We start from the raw sequence: 18873 nt of genomic DNA on the forward strand, positions 1-18873 counted from the left end.
GAGCTATTCTTTTCCATGGACGGTTGGGTAGGGATGTAGAGATGAGCGGCTCTTTTTGTTGTGCTCGCTTTTGTTCTTGACATGTGTAGCACGACATCACAGTGTTTTTTAGTTCTGCAGAGAGTCCAGGCCACCATACTGATGATTTTGCTCTCTCTCTACACTTTTTTTAACCCCTGATGTCTGTCATGTTCTCTTTCCAAGATGTCAGCTCTCAGTGAACGTGGGATGACAATCCTGTTCCCATGAATAAGCAGGCCATCGGCTTCTGACAGCTCATTCTTCACCTTCATGTATGCTCGGGTGTGAAGAGGAAGGTCTCCACAATGTTCTGGCCATCCCATTCTTGTGACTTTAATGATGGACCGAATTCACTGTCAGCTGCAGTGGCCGCTTTGATGCTCTCCATTCTGCTTGGTGAGGCCGAAATGCCCTGTATTACTGCTGCTACATAACATTCTGCCTCATCTTGAGTGTCTACCTCTTCCTTAGTGAAGGTTTGGGGGCTTCTAGACAGTGTGTCAGCGATGAGGAGAGTTTTCCCAGGCACATATTCAGCCACTGGTTTGTACCTCATGAGACGCATTAGAAGACAATGACACCTCAGGGGAATGTTGTCGGGGCTTCTGCTGGTAATGAGTGGCACTAGTGGCTTGTGATTTGTCTCAAGTCTGTATTCATTCAAGCCGCACAGGTATTTATCGAACTTTTCACACGCCCACACAGCAGCCAAACATTTTTTCTCTATCTGGGCGTAGCGTGTTTCAGCCTCAGATAGGCGCCTGGAGCAATATGAGACTGGTTTCCACTCTTTTCTGTGTAGTTGGAGTAGTACAGCTCCTAGTCCATAACTGCTAGCGTCGGCAGAAACAGCTGTAGACAGTGTGCCATCGTAGAGGGCGAGAACCGAGGCATCTGTCCGCATCCTTTTAATGTAATTAAAAGCTGACTCCTGTGGCGGGCCCCAGATCTACACGTTTTTGTTGTTTAGAAGCTCATACAACGGTTGTCCTACCGAGGCGAGGGATGCGACAAATCTCCCCAAATAATTTACCATGACTAGGAGTCTTTTAAGATCCTGCACATTTTCAGGTCTCGGCAGCTGGTGAATGGCCTCCACTTTATCTGGATCAGGTCTGATCCCTGATTGGTCGATGAGATGACTCAGGAATTGAAGCTGGCTCTGTCTGCGAGAGCATTTCTCTTTGTTTAACTTTAGGGTTAAAGCTGACTCGATTCGTTGTAGCACTCTTTCGAGTTGTCCGTTGTGTTGCTCCATCGAGTTCCAGTAGACTAAGATGTCGTCCATGAAGACTGCTACACCTTCCAGTCCTTCCAGTGTCTCCAGTATCTTCTGCTGGAAGATCTCCGGCGCCCTCGTTATTCCAAAGGGCAATCTCTTGAAACAGTATCTGCCAAATGGTGTTATAAACGTAGTCAGTTTGCAACTCTCATGGTGGAGTGCCAGAAGCAGCTGGCTGCGTCGAGAGAAGAGAACACTGTAGCTCCACTGGGTGAAGTGATCCCTCTGTACTGACTTATTCAGCTTTGTTAAATCCACACAGGGACCACAGGTGCACACCATTTGGCAGGTTGTGTCACAGGCTCAATGACACCAGAGATTTGTCCCATCTCTCACTTTCTGCAGCTTAGGAAAAGGGACACGACGTGCCGCGTATACAGCGTATGGAACAGCATCTTCCTTTAGCTCTATTTTCACAGGCTCGGTTTTAAGTGTGCCATGCTCACCGTAGGCCTTCAGATGACTGCAGTCTGTTTTTACCTCATCCACTCGTCTCACCAGGTTCATCCTCACTGATAACGCCCGGGTCCACGGACTACGTAAGCTGTGAATGGATAGTCCTCTCCTTTTCGAATAATTGTTGCATTGAAGCGACCCAGACATAACAGCTCACCTCCAGGACCATCTAGTGGAATATCAGGTGGTTCCTGTGTTCTTTTTGGGGTCAGTGCACAAAACATGTCTTCACTTCTTATAGTGGCATCAGTCCCTGTATCAATCTTAAATTGTATTGGAGTTGAATCAATGTGTAGTTGCACAGTCCATTGATCATTTTTATCATTAGCCTCACACACTGAACCTAGGAAATATGAGGTCTGCTCTGCTCCTCAAGTCTCAGTGACCTCATTCATGGCTCTGCTACTACGACATACTCTAGCCCAGTGACCCATCTTGTGGCATTCGTGACATGTAGCTTTCTCTGCTGGGCATTTTTCCGCACTGTTATGTTGTCTTTTCCCACATTTGCTACATTTTCTTTCTTTTCCTCCCCCTTTTTCCGTGTGTGACTTGCCGCTGGTTTCCAGTTGACTTTTCTCCATCTGAACTGCACCTCCTGTATCGACCCCGTTGCCTCCCCCTGCAGGCTCATCTGTGCTGCTACCTCCTCCGTCTGCCTGAGAGTCTGTATTGTCTGCGCCAGTGTAAGGTCTGCCATCAGCTTCAGCCTGCGGGATTGCTCCTTGTCCAGTATACCCACAACAATCCTGTCACGAATATTTTCTTCTCTGGCCCCAAACTCACAGTGCTCTGAAAGCTCATACAAGGCTCGTATGAAACACTCAGCCCTTTCCCCTGCAAGCTGAACACGCTGGTGAAAACACGCCCGTTCGTGAATCACGTTCCTCCGTGGGAAAAAAGTATTCATCAAACTTCCTCACTACGACGGCAAAGTTATTGTGCTCATCCTAAGAGGCAAACGTGCATGCTTTGTAAATGTTCTCTGCTTCGCTGCCCATGGCATAAATCAAGCAGCTCACCTGCACTTCACCGTCATCTTTGTTGAGCTTTGTAGCAAACCTAAACTGCTCGAAGCGCTGTCTCCAGTCGGGTCACCCGGTCGGCTTGTCGAAGGGAAAACTCTCTGGAGGATTAAACTTGGCCATTTCGCACAGTCCGTCCGGTGGTTCGTTCACTGCGGGCGTCGGACACTTCCGACACCATGTAGAATGATCGTTGGCAAGGCTTTTTGTGATTTTAGATGGCTTTGTTCCTCTACCTTCAACACAGCTCTGAACATGAAGTACACACACACGAGGAGGCTTACACACAAAAAACGTAAAACGTATCGGCTGCCGTAAACACCATCCGTGCTTTATTATATGACAGCTGTAATAACAATGGACGACGGGCACTCATGGGGAAGTGAAGCTTTTATTTTTAGAGCTCCTCCTGCTGACCGGCTGCAGTATAGGTCATAAACTCCGCCTCCTCAATGATAACAGATGGGATGTTGATCAAAGTGTAAAGTTAAAATACTTGTCACATAATTTTTTTCCAAACCTAAACTCTGCTGTGATCATTAGTTATTATCACCCTACATTGTGTTCAAATGCTCATTTTTCTGTGAAGTTTGTTTTAAATAAGTTATTTGAGGTTGAAAAAACAGGATTTGACATCATATATTACAATGATTGACAGCCTTGGGTCTTGCGTAGCTCTCTTTGTGAATAACATAAGCAGTTACGTCATGAAGGAAAGTCGAGACGCCATTAAACTTTTCCGCTCAGTTTTTTTGAGCTACTAGTCCTAACCTCTATGATCTGATCATCTGAACAAGACGTTGGTAGAATTTCCAGTGAGAAAGATACTTAAGTTCTTGGCGCAGCTGGGCTGCGTAACTCATCAGGGCAGTACGCTAGATGGGCGGGGCGTGTTACCAGAGCTCCTCCTGCCGGACCCTACTGCGCAGACTCTGGCTCCAAATGACGTCAAATTTGCAAGATGGCAGCACCCCTAAGCACCGTATTTTGGCTTCAAGAACATTAAGTGGGAACAGATACAGTGCACGCCCACTGAGAGGAACGCGCCGAGCAAAGTGATAGAGTGTACACGGTTCCACCCAATATCAGCTGCGTGAGAGGCTTCTCAATACAAAATCTGATTAAGTCAGATATGAGGGCCTGATACTGTGGAGGACTTCATCAGAATCAGCATTGAGGGGCCAGAACTGATGGACTATGATGCCAGGCCAGATGTTCAGCTGAATTTCATTCCATGGGGTGAAGCAATGCAGATGTTAAGTTGGTTATGCTACTGATAAGTAAATTATATTAATACATAATAATAATAATAATAATAATAATAATAATAATAATAATAATAATAATAATAATGCATACATTTTATATGGCGCTTTTTTGGTACTCAAAGCAAATAAACAAACAAATAAAAATAAAAGAAAGGTTAAGGAAAAGCAAGTTTGAAGAGGTGGGTTTTGAGGAGTGTTTTAAAGTTCTGTAATGAGTCTGTCTTCTTGATGGGTTGTGGGAATGAGTTCCAGGGGGCGGCGGCAGCGAAGGCTTGGTCCCCCAATATTTTACAGAAAATATTATAATCAATGGACTAAAATGTAAATGTAACGATGCTAAAACGACACCATACACACGTACAAAAGCACAAATAATCATCTCAACGCAATATAATTAAAAGTTAGTAAAATTGTAATTGAACTTTAGTAATTGAGAACATAATTGTAAAATAAATAATTGTATTGTATTTTATTTTTAATTGGAAAAAATGCTGGTCTTCGTAATCGTAATTGAACATGAATAATTTCAAATATAATTGCAATTGAAAAATGTAATTGACCCCAACCCTGATGCTGACGCCTGCCCACCACTCATTGGTTTTATACCAGTTCAAGGTTAATGGCAGCTCCAATCAAAGCATGGTGGCAGGAAATGTTGAAGTTTAATCCTGCAGAGCCACATCTCACTACTATATCTCACTACTGCATGATGTCAGTTGATCTTTTTCCACATTGAAAGTGCAGCGAAACTCAACTCTATTTGTGGCTCTTCGTGGTGATGTTTCTTTTTCAACGGGAATGGTTTAGGCAGGGTTCTCACCTGGAATTTTTCACCGCATAGGGAGATTTTGTGCCGCACGAGCAAAAACATTGTTAAATTTATAACTCTCTAAGGGCCAAATTTAGTGAAGTAAAGCTGAAGTTGTTTTTTTGTTACAGCCTTACTTTAAAGCTAAAAGTTATTTGTTGAATTGGTGAGGAGGACACGCACACACACATACGTGTAAGATGCACACAGTTGAGCTTTAATCGGGCCGAAAAAGACGTCCCGGGCCAAGAGAACACGGCCCAAACGCGTCCCACCCGAATGAAGCTGATGTTTTTCAAAGCCTGAACATGTTTCAACCAGACAGTATTCACATCTGTGCGCGTGCATGTAGAATGATCCGTTGCAAGGTATAAACATGACGAGCAGCATCATGTGATGCTACACGCAACGTCTGGTTAAAGCTGCACTGTTTATATTGGACGGTAATTATGGTTACCAAGCGGAGGATAGACACAGGCAAAATCGGGGGCAGCTAAATGGCTGCAGGGGTCCCCACGAGAGCATCCATGCGGCTGATGTATGTGTTTCTGAGTTATTTAGATTAAAAAGAAAGCTTAAAACAACCCGTTCACGCCTGGAAGTCCCTTTTGTGTCCAAGTGTGCAACAAATATTGCAACGGTATCAATTAAAAAAGGAAAAAAAAAACTACAGAAAATCCCTTCTACTTTGCTGAAAATGGAGCGTAGGGGGCGCCATTGCTCCGTAAGGGAGCAAAATGTCAACGTCAGTTCTCGCCTACAGCCCTCGCATCTCTGGGAGATTCTGGACAAACAAACGGTTAAAATCAAAGCATCTGAGGATACTCACCGATGTTCGGGTGTTTCAGTAAACGACAGATTCGAGCTTCACGATCCAATTTCTGATGATCTGAAATCACACACATTCATAAAGATGCTGTGGTTAAAGCCTATTATGTACGACTGATTTTAATTAAGCAGCATATTTTTGATTCTAAAGGTTCCCAGACGGTCCAAGAGGACTCAGACTCACAGACGGATAACTTACAAACACAGACAGAGGCAAGCAAACACACACACACGCACACACGCACGCACGCACGCACGCACGCACGCACGCACGCACGCACGCACGCACGCACGCACGCACGCACGCACGCACGCACTCACACACACACACACACACACACACACACACACACACACACACACACACACACACACACACACACACACACACACACACACACTTAAAGGTCCTTATGGGTCTACCTGTGGGCATAGTGACAGATTCTGGCTCAGTTTATTTTTGCTGGAGTGTGGGCAGGGGAATTAAAGAGTGTTGGCTAAGGGTTTAGTGTGTTTATTTGATATTCTCTCGCTTCTGCATTTGTGCTGGTACTGTATCAACTACACAGACAATATTCTCCAAGTCCTTTTTTTTCCATAATAAAAGATCAATGTGGCACTTTTTTATATTTGTTTCCATGTTGTCCTTGTGGCTCTACTTTTAGCTGCATGTTTACCTTGAACCAGAATATAGAACTTGCTAAGGGAAGACTCGTCTTGTCTTCCTGAGCTGGTGTTGGGTGATCACGATGACTGTCTTTTCCAGGACTTAATGCTTCAAAGACATCTTGGGTGATAAGCCAGCAGTTGTTTTAAGTGCCTGCTATATGTAGCCCAGGTTGAAGAGTGAGGAGCAATACTGCTTTGGAGACAAAGATATTGAAGATCATGGTTCTCTGTCGTATTGAGAAAGTTCAACTGGCACAGCTGAGTTAACATTAAGCTATAACTTATCATAAACCCAGTGCAATAACTAACACTAATCCTGTGTCAGCACTTTATCACTGTTTTAAATGTGTTTTTATACCGTTTTATTGTGTGTTTTTATGCTTTTATTTTTAAAGCCTAAAATCAAGCCTCAATATTTGCATGTAGGACACGCATATCGCTGATTTATAGTGCTGGTTGTTCTGGTCAGACTGCCCTAAGCAGGCCAGATACCATTGTACACTGATAGCATTCACAAAGGTCTCTGCCTGAGGAGGCGCTGCTATGTTTTGACTACAGCTACCAGCAACACACATAACACGAGCTGGGTTTCCATTGCAGATTTTTACAAAATAAAAGTGATATTTCTAATTGTAAGTATAATTGTGCTTTGAACGTGTTTCCATTGAAGGTTGTTTTGGCCGGAGCCTAGTAACTTCCATGAAATCTCATCACGCGAGACATCGCTGCAGAAAGATGGAAGCTCAGAACATCCTTAGAACACTGCATTCAACTCTGCATTGCTTTGTTTTTTCACATCAAATGGTCTCCTCTCTGTCCACACGTACTGCACCATGTTTTCTCAAGGAAAAGTGGTCATGTGACCAACAGACCATGTACGTCATGTTCTGTGACATGTATTTGCAAAAATAGCACTTTTACGACACATTTCAATATCAAAACATCTGAAATTCCTCCTCATAAAAGCGTACAAACATTTTAGCAATAATTTAGTGTTTTTTCAAAATCCAGGTGTTTCCATTACTAGTTTTTACTGCGCTATTTAGATTTTGCACATTTCCAAGGGTAATGGAAACGCAGGGACTGAGAGCACGGAACAGCAGCAGATTCACTGAGGTACACAAACTGAAAGCTTGCTTACCTCTAAATCCCAGACCGGACTGTTCCCCCAAACCATTTGACCAAATAAACCCTGTGTCTGCATCTGACCAGCAACCCTAAAGCTTGACTCATTCATCCAAAACTGCCACAACAGTTGGAGGCTCCTCTTGAGATTTAAATACATCACATAATGAGGTAAGTGTAGACGTTTCCTTCTTGGCATTTCACATGGAAATCGGTATCGATAAATGACTGACTAGATAAAGAACTTGTTCAAATCTTCATTGGTGGTAGTGAAATTGTGGGAAAATTTGAAAAGAAAAATTCAAAACAAAAGAGTTGCAAACTTGTCAAGAATGAGGGGTCTACATTTCTGATATGATTTATCTTGTTGCTGGAACACATAGTCTGTTTTTTTCTGACTATAAATATAAATGTAATTCAGGATTCTGTATTAAAATCCACACAAAATGAGTGATTCTAACATTGGGCATTCAGTATATTTTATTTTGTTGGACCAAGCTGCTTGTACTGTATGTGTTGCAACGGCTGCCAAGGTGTCTTTTCTAAGAGAAGTACATTGGTGTTGTAGCTTCATGAATACCACGGTTGGTTGTTTTGCCCTGGACTGGTTGATATTAAAGAGTTTTCCATTGGTTCTGTGCATAATTTTGACTCTGTGGGGCAGATATTTTTTTGCTTTTTGAAGTAAAAGAGGTTACAACAGAAGTTTTCTGCTCCAATTACATTAATTTTCTGTGACAAGCGCTGTTAGATAATTCATTGTTGTAATTGGCACTAGATAAATAAAGTGGAATTTAATTGAATTTCCAAATGCCACTTCATGCTGTGGCAGAACTCTGTATTTTTCTCAGTAGCCACTATCTCCAAACCGAGCAAGAGGTCAAAGTCTTTGGTAAGGTCTATAAAGGCTATTAATATTGACTGGTTTTTGTGTAACAAGGAGGTGAGGCAGCTTGTCAAACACAGAGATAGGGTTTTGCCTTTGACAAACAAAAGACAAATGTCATGGTAAATCCTGCAGTCATCTTTGTCTGCCATCTTGAAGACAATCAAGCCATACATACAGTAAGTTGTATGAGGATTTCTATTTTGAGAAGCAAAGCATCAGTGTGCAAGTCTTCCCTCCTTTATGAATTATCCTGAAAGGTTAGGGTTTGTTAGAGGAGCTGGTTATGAACTTCCATGTGAGAAAAGATGAACAGAGGAGTTAGGTAGTGGAAGCTGGGACCGTGATTTGCTTGTGTCTCCAAATCTAGGTCTTGGTTTAGTTTTCATCAAACCAGTTTGAATGTTTATGCTTTTTGTGACCAAAACCAGATTTAGATTGGATCTGCTTTTTCGGAATCATTGGTTGGTAGACATGATGAAAGAAAGAGGCGGTGGACAGTCCAGCAAGTGTTGGCTCTGGTCGTTGTTCTAGTGTTGAGTACAACTGGACAATCTTGGGAGTGAATTTCAATGTAGTCAATGAAAAGCTATTGTGGCATCCAGGACATCTCATATGTGTATTCAACTTGAAAAGTTTGTTGGTCAAGTTGTTTTCAAATTACTTTGTTTTTGATAGCGTGCCATGGAGTAAATGTTTCTAACCCCTTCGCTCCACAAGTGCAGGTTTGGTCCAACTCTAGCATTAAATTCTCCAAACAGAATTAGCTGGTTGTGGTGTTGTGCTCAAGAACACAGTACCCGAGACCAAGACTTGCCCGATTCCAGAATGGACCGAGACCAAGCAAAGACCAAGACTTTTGGGAGTCAAGACCAAAACCGAGACAAACTGAGAATGAGACTTTGAAAATCTATTTAAAAAACAATGACAATATTAACAACAGTTAAAGAACATTCTGTTTTTCGTTTTAATTTTTTTTTTTTTTTTAATACATTTGATAATCAAAGAAAAAATATGTCTGCAACTCCTAACAAATTGGCCTAAAGGTCCGACATCATGCAAATCAACTTTTTTGAGATTTTAGCCTTGTTACAATGTTAATTCCTTATCAAAAACACCCCCAAAGTATTATTGGCCTTCCTTCCTGCAAATCTGAGAAATCCTTAATAATTCTGCCCTCTGAGATGCTTCTCTGCCCTCTTCTGAAAAACGAGTGGTTCAAATGACCGGGCAGATCAATTTGCTGGCTTTCTGGAAGTTCCTAATGTGTCTAGAAGTGGAACAGGAGGAAGAGCTTTCAGCTATCAGGCCCCTCGCCTTTGGAACCAGCATCCAGTCTTATTACGGGATGCTACGACCCTCTCCACCTTTAGGGCTAAACTCAAAACCTACTTATATGCTGAAACGTAAATCGTATAATAGCATTAACTTAACCGCTAGATTGGACATGGGCTCGTCCGTAAACGGTCGCATTTTACAGTCCTTGGAGTCACTGTTAGATTGCATATAAACGGGAAGAGATTCAAATTATAATGGAACTGGTTATGATTTACTGTCTGCATAAACAGGTCTGAATCATAACATAAACCTAAACACTAGAGCGTACATGGACTCGTGTGTGAACCGTCGCATTAACAGACCTTGGAGTCATTGTTATCAATAAACGGGAAGAGATTCATCACCTTTATAATAAGTGCTGACTCAGCCACTGGGAGTGAGGCCCAAGGCCAAGACAGGCTGACTTGATAATAATGTATCATGTTTTTCTGCAGTCAGTGTTTTCTCCTCGTCCTTCTCTCTCTGCTCTGTTTCAGGTGTCGTGAAGCTGATGATGTCATTTCCTGATCTGTGGTTCACGACTAAACTAGTCTGAGACACTCTGATGTTCTATCTCTCTATCCTGTTCTGTTGGTCCTTCTGTCCACTAACCCCAATCAGTCCACGCAGATGGCTGCCACCTCTGAACCTGGTTCTACCTGAGATTTCTTCCTGTTAAAAGGGAGTTGTTTCTTCCCACTGTCGTTAAATGCTTGTTCATGTGGATCTTGTTGGGTTTTTTCTTTCTTATTATGAATTTTATATTTTGATAAGCGCATTGAGATGACTTTGTTGTAAATTGCATTATACAAATAAAGTTGAATTGAATTGAAAATGCTAGTGACGTCCCTAGAATTATGAACCGCCCCGGTTGAGGTGATAAACAAATGATTATCAATTAAATGCACTTTTCCTGTATTTAATAAAGATGAGGAGGAGAAGAAAGTGAATTAGCAGCTTAAAACTCCGGTGAGTGTTTGAAGCGGCTGACTGCTGCTGGATGAACACAGCGCGAAGACGGACTCACACAATACCTGCTTGAATATCCATGTGTTTTACTGTAATGCGCTGTTTTTTTTGGCTGAAAACAATAACAACAGTGTGTGGATAGCAAGAGAAAATTGCTTTAGTGATCACTGATCTGCCTCAGAGCGAGTCATGCAGGCAAGTCAGTGTATAGACACGCCCATGAATATGCATAAGCAGGCAGCAAACAGCCCGTTGGTCAAAAAGAGACTTTTCAGAGGCTAAAACTCTGGTAAACAGGCGAGTTTGGTAAAATAAACCTCAAATACTATGTTTTTTGGAAAGAACAAACTCCTGAATGTATTAAAAAAAAGCCACTGATAAGTCCAGAATTACTTTTAATATCAGAAAACAAGATGTTTATTTTTCAAGTGAATGTACAGTCAGTGTTTAGAAGTATTTCTGACTGGAAATAAGATTTCTCCAGGCAACAAATAGGGCAACCCAAAAGATTTCCAAGGTTGAAGAACTATCAGTGAACCAATGGCAATGGTTTTAATTGAAAATTTAACACAAATTAATCAGAAACAGTTAAACTGTAAGTAACATCTAATTCACCCTGAAAAAAATACAAAACCAACTAAACTGATTTAAGCTCACCACCTTTGGTTGTGTGCAGCAGTGTCTGTCACTCATTCACAACATCGGGAAGGTTGCAGTCATCATGGGCGGAATAACGCATTAATTGAAGATATTTATTGCCAACTTCTTCTCCACATTAATGAAGTTGAAGAATACCAGAAATCAGTGCTGGTCTTGACGGAAAATCCAGACCTTTAAATGTGGTCTTGCAAAATATTTCTTTATATTTCAATGGTATGTATACTTTAATGTTTGCTATTTTAAAGGCCTCAAGTCTCACATGTATTCACAAATAGGATGTTGAAGAGAGACAGTCTTTGTTAGATTTTATTGCTCTGCCTTTACAGGGATTTGTGTTGCTTTACATGCCTGGTCAACACACACTCAACACAACTGAAACCATTTTTAAATTACCCTTAAAGCCACAAGGCAAGGATTGTCTTGTGATGAAGTCGGCCAATCACGTGTTCACACAGACTTCCTTCTGTTACGCCACCTGCGTGTGAGCTGGTAGAACAAGCAGGCCTGCCAAAACTTTACTTGTGACTATAACTAAAATAAACCACATTGAAATACAATTACCCTTGTCATCTGTCCTCGAGCTGTTCAATTAAAAGAACCGGGAAGAAGGAAGAGAGAAAATCTTACAGTCTCGAGCAGAGCTTAATTTGGGCCAGATCCTGCCGGAGTAAGATGTATATATATATATATGTATTAGTATTATATTTGGACAGCTTTGTCATTGTACACACAAAAATGAATATAAAAACTGAGCGCGAGTGTGGAAGACAGGAGAAAGCCAGGCCACGCCCACGCTCCATCTAAACTTTGATTTTGCGCAAAAAGTGTTTCCCTATGTCATCTTGGAAGACGGTAGAAAATGGCTATAAAAAGGCAGTTGGACTTAAAGAGCTTTTTTAAGCCAATAAGTGAAGTTAAGCCTGAGGTAAAGACATCCACGGTGGTTTCTGTGGAAATCGTGGAGGAGCGCAGCATCACTGCAACAGTTAGCGTAGCGAGTAGCAACACCTGAAGCGAAGATGCTAAAGCAGGAGAACCTGTCTCCAACAGACAGGACACAGGAGGAGAACTATCCATGGGACATGAGGAGGACTCAGCGACAGACAGAAGGGAAGGAGACAACAGGGAAAGTTCTGACATGGACATTGAGACAGAGGCTCAGTTCAAAGCTAAGATAAGCTGCTGCTCTTATTCCAGGGTTTGAAGCGCATAAGAGGAAAAGGACTTACGCACACTGGAGAATGAGCGTAAAGCCAGATTTGTATGGGAACACCCACATTTCAGGGCCGCTCCAGTGCGTAACTGGGATGAAGGCGCACAGCGACTGACTTAAGTACAGGGGGAGAATAGCACACAGCTGACACAGCATTACTGCACGGCTTTTTGGACTTACGCACATGGGAGAATAGAGCCCTTAGTTAGCAAAAGGTGCTTTAAAAAATATTTTTATTCCGTGACATTTTTGTCTCTCTCTTAGTGTAGGACCAACGTGTGGCCGGTGTTCTGGGACCTGATGATTTACAAATTATCACTGGTCTGGAGACTAAGACCGGTCTAGAGCACTAGAACACTAGCTTCTAGTTCATTAGGACATCCGATAGATTGTAACTGTAACCATGTGACTGTTGGTAAATATCAGACTTATTGTCATCAGGCGCTAATTGATGCCCACATGTATTTCCACCAAGGTGGTTGATGATGAGGATGTTCTTAGATTTATAGCTTTCCTTGAACCTTTCAAACCTTTCAGGTGAGATGTTTCACAGCTGAATGTTGAGTTGTTCAGTGTGATGGCATTTCTGCAGATTTTCTCTGCCTGTGTGCGTGTCTGTGTGTGTGTGTGTGTGTGTGTGTGTGTGTGTGTGTGTGTGTGTGTGTGTGTGTGTGTGTGTGTGTGTGTGTCAGAAAGCACAACTTTGCAGGGTGTTGCTTAGCAACCAGAAACAGAACTATCCTCAGAGATACAGAAACAGGTCGTTCTCTATCAACATATTTTTCTGTTGGTGCATCCATGAGGAGGCGCTAAATGACCAGGGGGCTGGTCTGTAACGGAGACCACTGACTCACTGACTCACTGACTCAAAAACGGATACTGATTCACTGACAATGACTAATGACTCTGACTAAATACAATAGTGAGTCTCTGACATTGTTTGGCAGAATAATCAACGTATTGATTTAATCAAATAGATATAAGTTTCTGAGGCATTGATTATGGTGTCAGTTTTCCTCTGTCACACACGCACGCACGCACGCACACGCGCGCGCGCGCGCGCACACACACACACACACACACACACACACACACACACACACACACACACACACACACACACACACACACACACACACACACACACACACAAAAGGATTAAATGTGTGCTCATGGTTACATCAACAGGACAAAAGAAATATTTTAATATAAAAAACACAAAGAAATGTCCTCTATGACAGGGGTTTTCAACCTTGAGGTCAGGACCCCATTTGGGGTCGCAAGACACTGGGAGGGGGTCGTCAGATGCCTTCAAGAAACTCAAAAGTTTGAGCCCATTTTTGCTTATTTTTACCTTTTTTCTGCAACTACACCAAACTTGCTGTATTTTAACCTAATCACTTTTTCTTGCCATATTTTTGCTCCCTTTAATGCCCGTTTGATCCACTACTCTATCAAATTTCAATGCTTTTTCTGCAATTTTTTCCACTTTCAAGACAATTTCAGCACGTATAAACCCTTTCCCCTACTTTTCCTCCTCTTTTCACCATATTTCATGCGTATTTTTTTTTGTCATGCCCATTATTTGCCAGATTAAATTAATTGTTCCAATATTGGCACTTTGAACCCTTTTTACCACTTTTTCTCACACTCACACAGTAAGTGTCTGGAGTTTTCTTGCTTGATTGATTATCTCTTACTCACTGACTGACAGAGACACAGTGATTTATTACCACACTGACTCACTAACACACTCTATGACAGTGACTCATGGACCCATTGACTTACTGATGACAGCAACGCTGTTCATTTTCATTTCCTTAGAGCATTAGCATAGTTTTAAACCCATTGTTAAATGAAAAATGTCAACTGCTCAGTGGTTAAACTGGGAGAACTGACGCAACAATGATGTTTAATGACTCGAGAGTTTGGTTCTGAAGCCTTTTCCTCTGAGTGTAGATTCAAATCAGGTTTCTTTAAAGGGATTGTTCGACTTCTTTTAATGAATGATGGATGTCAGAGGCCACGCCTTCTTCGAGGAGCAGCGAGGATTGGTTCATTCGTGTAAAAACTGATTGAAAAACCTTAACTGATCAGTGCAGCTATAACCCAGTGTGTATTCAGAGTGGAAAAATCCATTTCTGTAAGAATTTCTGCCATCTGTCATGAAGGGGCGTGGCTAAGATTTCTTGGGGACAATCTCATGTGACTTCCCCCACAGAGGCACATTGATGTACTCTGAAGTCCTCCCTTAGATCCTCACCTCTCGCTGACAGCTTCTTGGTGTTGATGATCTTGGCGGCGAACTCCTGACCCGACAGGACCTTCACGCAGCGTCGCACCACTGAAAAGGCTCCCCTGGGAAACACAGGAGGAACCAATCAGCCCCAGACCCCCACAACCAACAGGTCAGAGTCCAACGAACCCTGAACCAACATTATGGACCTGAACCCTCAGCTGTAATAAAGATAGACCAGATGCATTGTGGGATGTTCAGTGAGAGATCAAAGAGTGACTTTTCTTCAATAATAAATACTATATTGATTTGTCGTGTCTGATTTTTTCACATCTTATCCAGTCTGAGCTTGTCTTGTTTTATCTGAAACAAGGGATGGATACCAATAGGATTATGGATTTTACAGCCCGTATTTCTTCTTCCGAGAGCAGCAATCTGCCACCCACCAGCCCATTATGTAAGAGACGTTATCAGTGTGTGTGTGTGAGAGAGAGAGTGTGTGTGTGTGTGTGGGCGGTGAGTGGGACAGGGTCACTGAAGTGATACACTCGTCCATCTCTGACTTTGATTCTTGAGCCGCTGAAAAGAATCCACAGCATCAACCAAAACAGGTTTATGTCACTTATTTAGTGTGTGTGTGTGTGTGTGTGTGTGTGTCACAAACATCTCACTGATGGATTAAGTTTGTTCGGTACAAAAACACACACAAACACAGATGGAGAGGATGATGAAGACTCACTTGCCCAGCTCTTCATACAACTGATATTCTTCAGTGAAGCGGGTGCAGATGACCGTTGCCATGGTGACCCAGGGGTCAAAGGGCTCCCAGGAGTCTTCCTCCAAAGACGACAATGATGATGATGAAGGTTCGGAGCTTCTCGGTGGCGTCTGACGGGCGGCGGGAGCAGCGAGGAAGACGAGCAGGGTCTGTTCGTCTCTCTGTCCTCATCTGAGAGACCCAGCAGAAGCCCCGCCCACTTACTACCCCAGCCTATCATAGCCTGACTCAGAGCCCCACACACAAGGAGAGAACAGAGGCGGCGTCGCCATGGTAACTGCATCCTCCATCTAAGCTCAGAAACACACACCGAAAACTCCTTCACACAGTACCACACACTACACACACAGTACTATACAATATACAACAACACTACACAGTACCTCATACAGTACTAGACAATACTACATTATACAACACATTATTCATTAAACATTACAAAATACACAGTGGTGTACACAGACTGAACTACAGTACTAAACACAGCATTAAACACAGTATTACATAACACCACACATAGTCCTACACACTGTACACACAAAACTGAAGATAATACTACACAAATCTATGCACAGTATTACACAAGTACTACTCACAGTAGCAGTGGTGTGTGGTAACAAATTAAAATACTTCAAAATGTGTATTTTACTGAATTACTTTATACTCAGTTCACTTTTATTTTCACTTCAAAACTTTTTCTGAACAAAATCATACTTTTTCCTCCACAAACCATTTCCCATGAAGCTGTGAAACACTAACAGCCAGCAATGTGTGGTCAGTTTGAAAGAATTTGGCAGATTACTTAATTGTAGGTGGGTGAGTGTTTTCTAACTCACTGGTCTAAGAATATATATATATATATATATATATATATATATCCCTATGGGTACCCTTTCAAATTTATACCAATACCCAGGAATCGCTATCAGTACTCAACTACTAATTTTGGGTACATTTATTTGTGTTTGTGTGGTAATAACTGCTAAATAATAAAATCTAAACATTATTTACTTATAGATACATATATATCAAAACAATAATCAACTGTTTGTATTGTACCATCGCAGTTGTTTCATACGATGGCGTATTAGGGCCACATACGAAGAAAAATCAAAAATCTGGGCACTACGAGATTAAAGTCGTACTGTTTCGAGAATAAAGTTGTAATTATATGAGAATGAAGTCATAATTTATGAGAATACAATTGAAATACAAACATGAAAATCTTTAATTACAACTACGCAGTGTCTTTTCTTAATAATGTGCAAATTAAAACTAGAGGCAGACCGAACAATCGGAATGGCTGATTTTAGCTATCACCGTTTAACTAACATCGGTCAATTGTTTGGTCAGGCTATAATATGTACAGTAACTAATGTGTTACTTTGGTTGTTGCGTGAACATTTTAATTCATCCAGGTCTACTGTTTGAGATTTGAACAACTTTATTTTTAAGTATTGTTTTACATTGCATTCTATTTGCATAAGTTTGCCTTTCCTTATTTATCTGTGGCTTTACAGTATTATGTTGACAGTGTTACTGATTTGACTTCCTTGTTTTAATTTTGCAATTTTTGCTTCTTTGTCTTAAATCACATTTTGAGTATTATAAGAATTTGCGTTTGTATATCAATTTCAAATATCGGTCATCAGTGATACATTGAATCGCTAAGGCCCAATATTGGCATGGGCCCTAGAAATCCCATACTCCCATAATCTTCCTCAGATTAGAAGTTCTCACACCGCTGATGTTGCACTTTGCGTCGCAAATATTGCAGCGAGCATAATCTGCATCATATTTTGAAAAGCAGAGTCATAAACTTGCTGAACCTACAGCTACTAATGTCATTGCAAAGTTGTGCTCATGTCTTACATGAAAAAAAATCTACTTTTTTCACTCCCTATGAGTCACAAGGATGCGTTTAAGTACCTAAACATGGTACGGTTTGATTTTACATGAATGGGTACCAGGTCGTACCAACCAAATTTGGTTGGAATTTTGTGAGAGAACATCAGGGGAAAAACATCTCAATGCTCTACACTATGAAGACGAGAGTGAAGAGAGGGAGTAGACGTGCTCCTCCAAGTGTAACAGATCTGTATTTTTCTAAGGTATGTCACGACGCTATCCCCAATCTACCTAAGTACAAAGTAAATGGACTTGATTTATAAAAATGGACTTGATTTTATATAGCGCTTTATCACCGCACTGAAGAAGTCTCAAAGTGCTTTACACATCAGCTCATTCACCCATTCACTCTCACATTCACACACCAGTGGGACAGGACTGCCATGCAAGGCACTAGTCAACCATTGGGAGCAACTTAGGGTTCAGTGTCTTGCCCAAGGACACTTCGACACATAGTCAGGTACTGGGATCGAACCCCCAACCTCTCGATCAGAAGATGACCCTCTACCACCTGAGCCACGGTCGCCCTAAAGGCCCTAATGTTCCCGTAAGGATTTTTCTTCTGACACTTTACTTGGATTTAGGAGCCCCTTCCCTGGGGGCAATTTCATATACTTTGGCAGGACAGTATAGTTTAATTTAACGTGTTGTTATTTTATGCAATTTATAGACTCATTAGCGCCACCTAGAGTTTGTAACTTTTCAGTGGTTTAAAATAGCTTAATGGCATTCAGTAAGTATATGCAGTGGACCGTGACTAGCAAAAATGTAATTTACACCCATAACCTAAATTGAACAGGAAGTCTGCAGTTTCAAATTTAGCTAACCCACTTTTTCTCAATGTTTGGCCAAACCACATCATCTTTAAAAGCGAACTCCTCCTAGAGCGTCATAATTTCCATATTCAATTTTATTCTTGACAAGTTGGAGACAAATCATCTGCAAAACGGTGCGTTTTTACCGCAATGTCAGGCCTACAGGGGGTGCTAAAGTTTCATCAATTTTAAACTAGAATTTTTTGAATAACTCATTTAATGAAAACCCAAAGTCATGAGGAGAAGGGAAAACGCGTTCCGCATGCAATAACATGACAATTCACGCGACAAGTCTTACTGCCCCCTGGTGGTGATGGAAAAGCACTTTTTTCATTCTATAAAATACATTGTGTTTACAGTTTTCAACACATACTTCCCAAATGTGCTGAAAAATGCTCTGGACAAGTGGATGATCATTTGTCAGGAGGATGAGGACACACTTCCTGTGGCTGAGCGCCATTCCCCAAAAAAGATGGATTGGAGTAGTTAGAAATTTTTGCAAGTGACGAAATCTGCCATGTACAGTACGTTAAGGGTACAAAAACTTCAAATGTCACAACATTTTTGTAATTATTTTTTTCAAAATTGGCTCTCTAGCTCCCGCTTGAA

At 41.6% G+C, this 18873-nt stretch overlaps 1 protein-coding gene across 1 annotated transcript in view; it reads right to left on the minus strand.

The window, feature by feature from the left end:
- The window catches only part of camk2a (calcium/calmodulin-dependent protein kinase II alpha), a 39045-nt gene extending 23325 nt beyond the window's left edge, over positions 1–15720 (minus strand). The window contains exons 1-3 of the mRNA XM_028466328.1: positions 15503–15720; positions 14791–14885; positions 5690–5749 (exon numbers count right to left, since the gene is read on the minus strand). Coding sequence (XP_028322129.1) covers positions 5690–5749; positions 14791–14885; positions 15503–15564 — 217 coding nt within the window. The 5' untranslated portion in view covers positions 15565–15720. The remainder of the gene's footprint in view (positions 1–5689; positions 5750–14790; positions 14886–15502) is intronic.
- Between the last annotated feature and the right edge of the window lie 3153 nt (positions 15721–18873).

Source organism: Gouania willdenowi, chromosome 14 (genome assembly GCF_900634775.1).
Source record: "Gouania willdenowi chromosome 14, fGouWil2.1, whole genome shotgun sequence".
NCBI classification, from domain to species: domain Eukaryota; kingdom Metazoa; phylum Chordata; class Actinopteri; order Blenniiformes; family Gobiesocidae; genus Gouania; species Gouania willdenowi.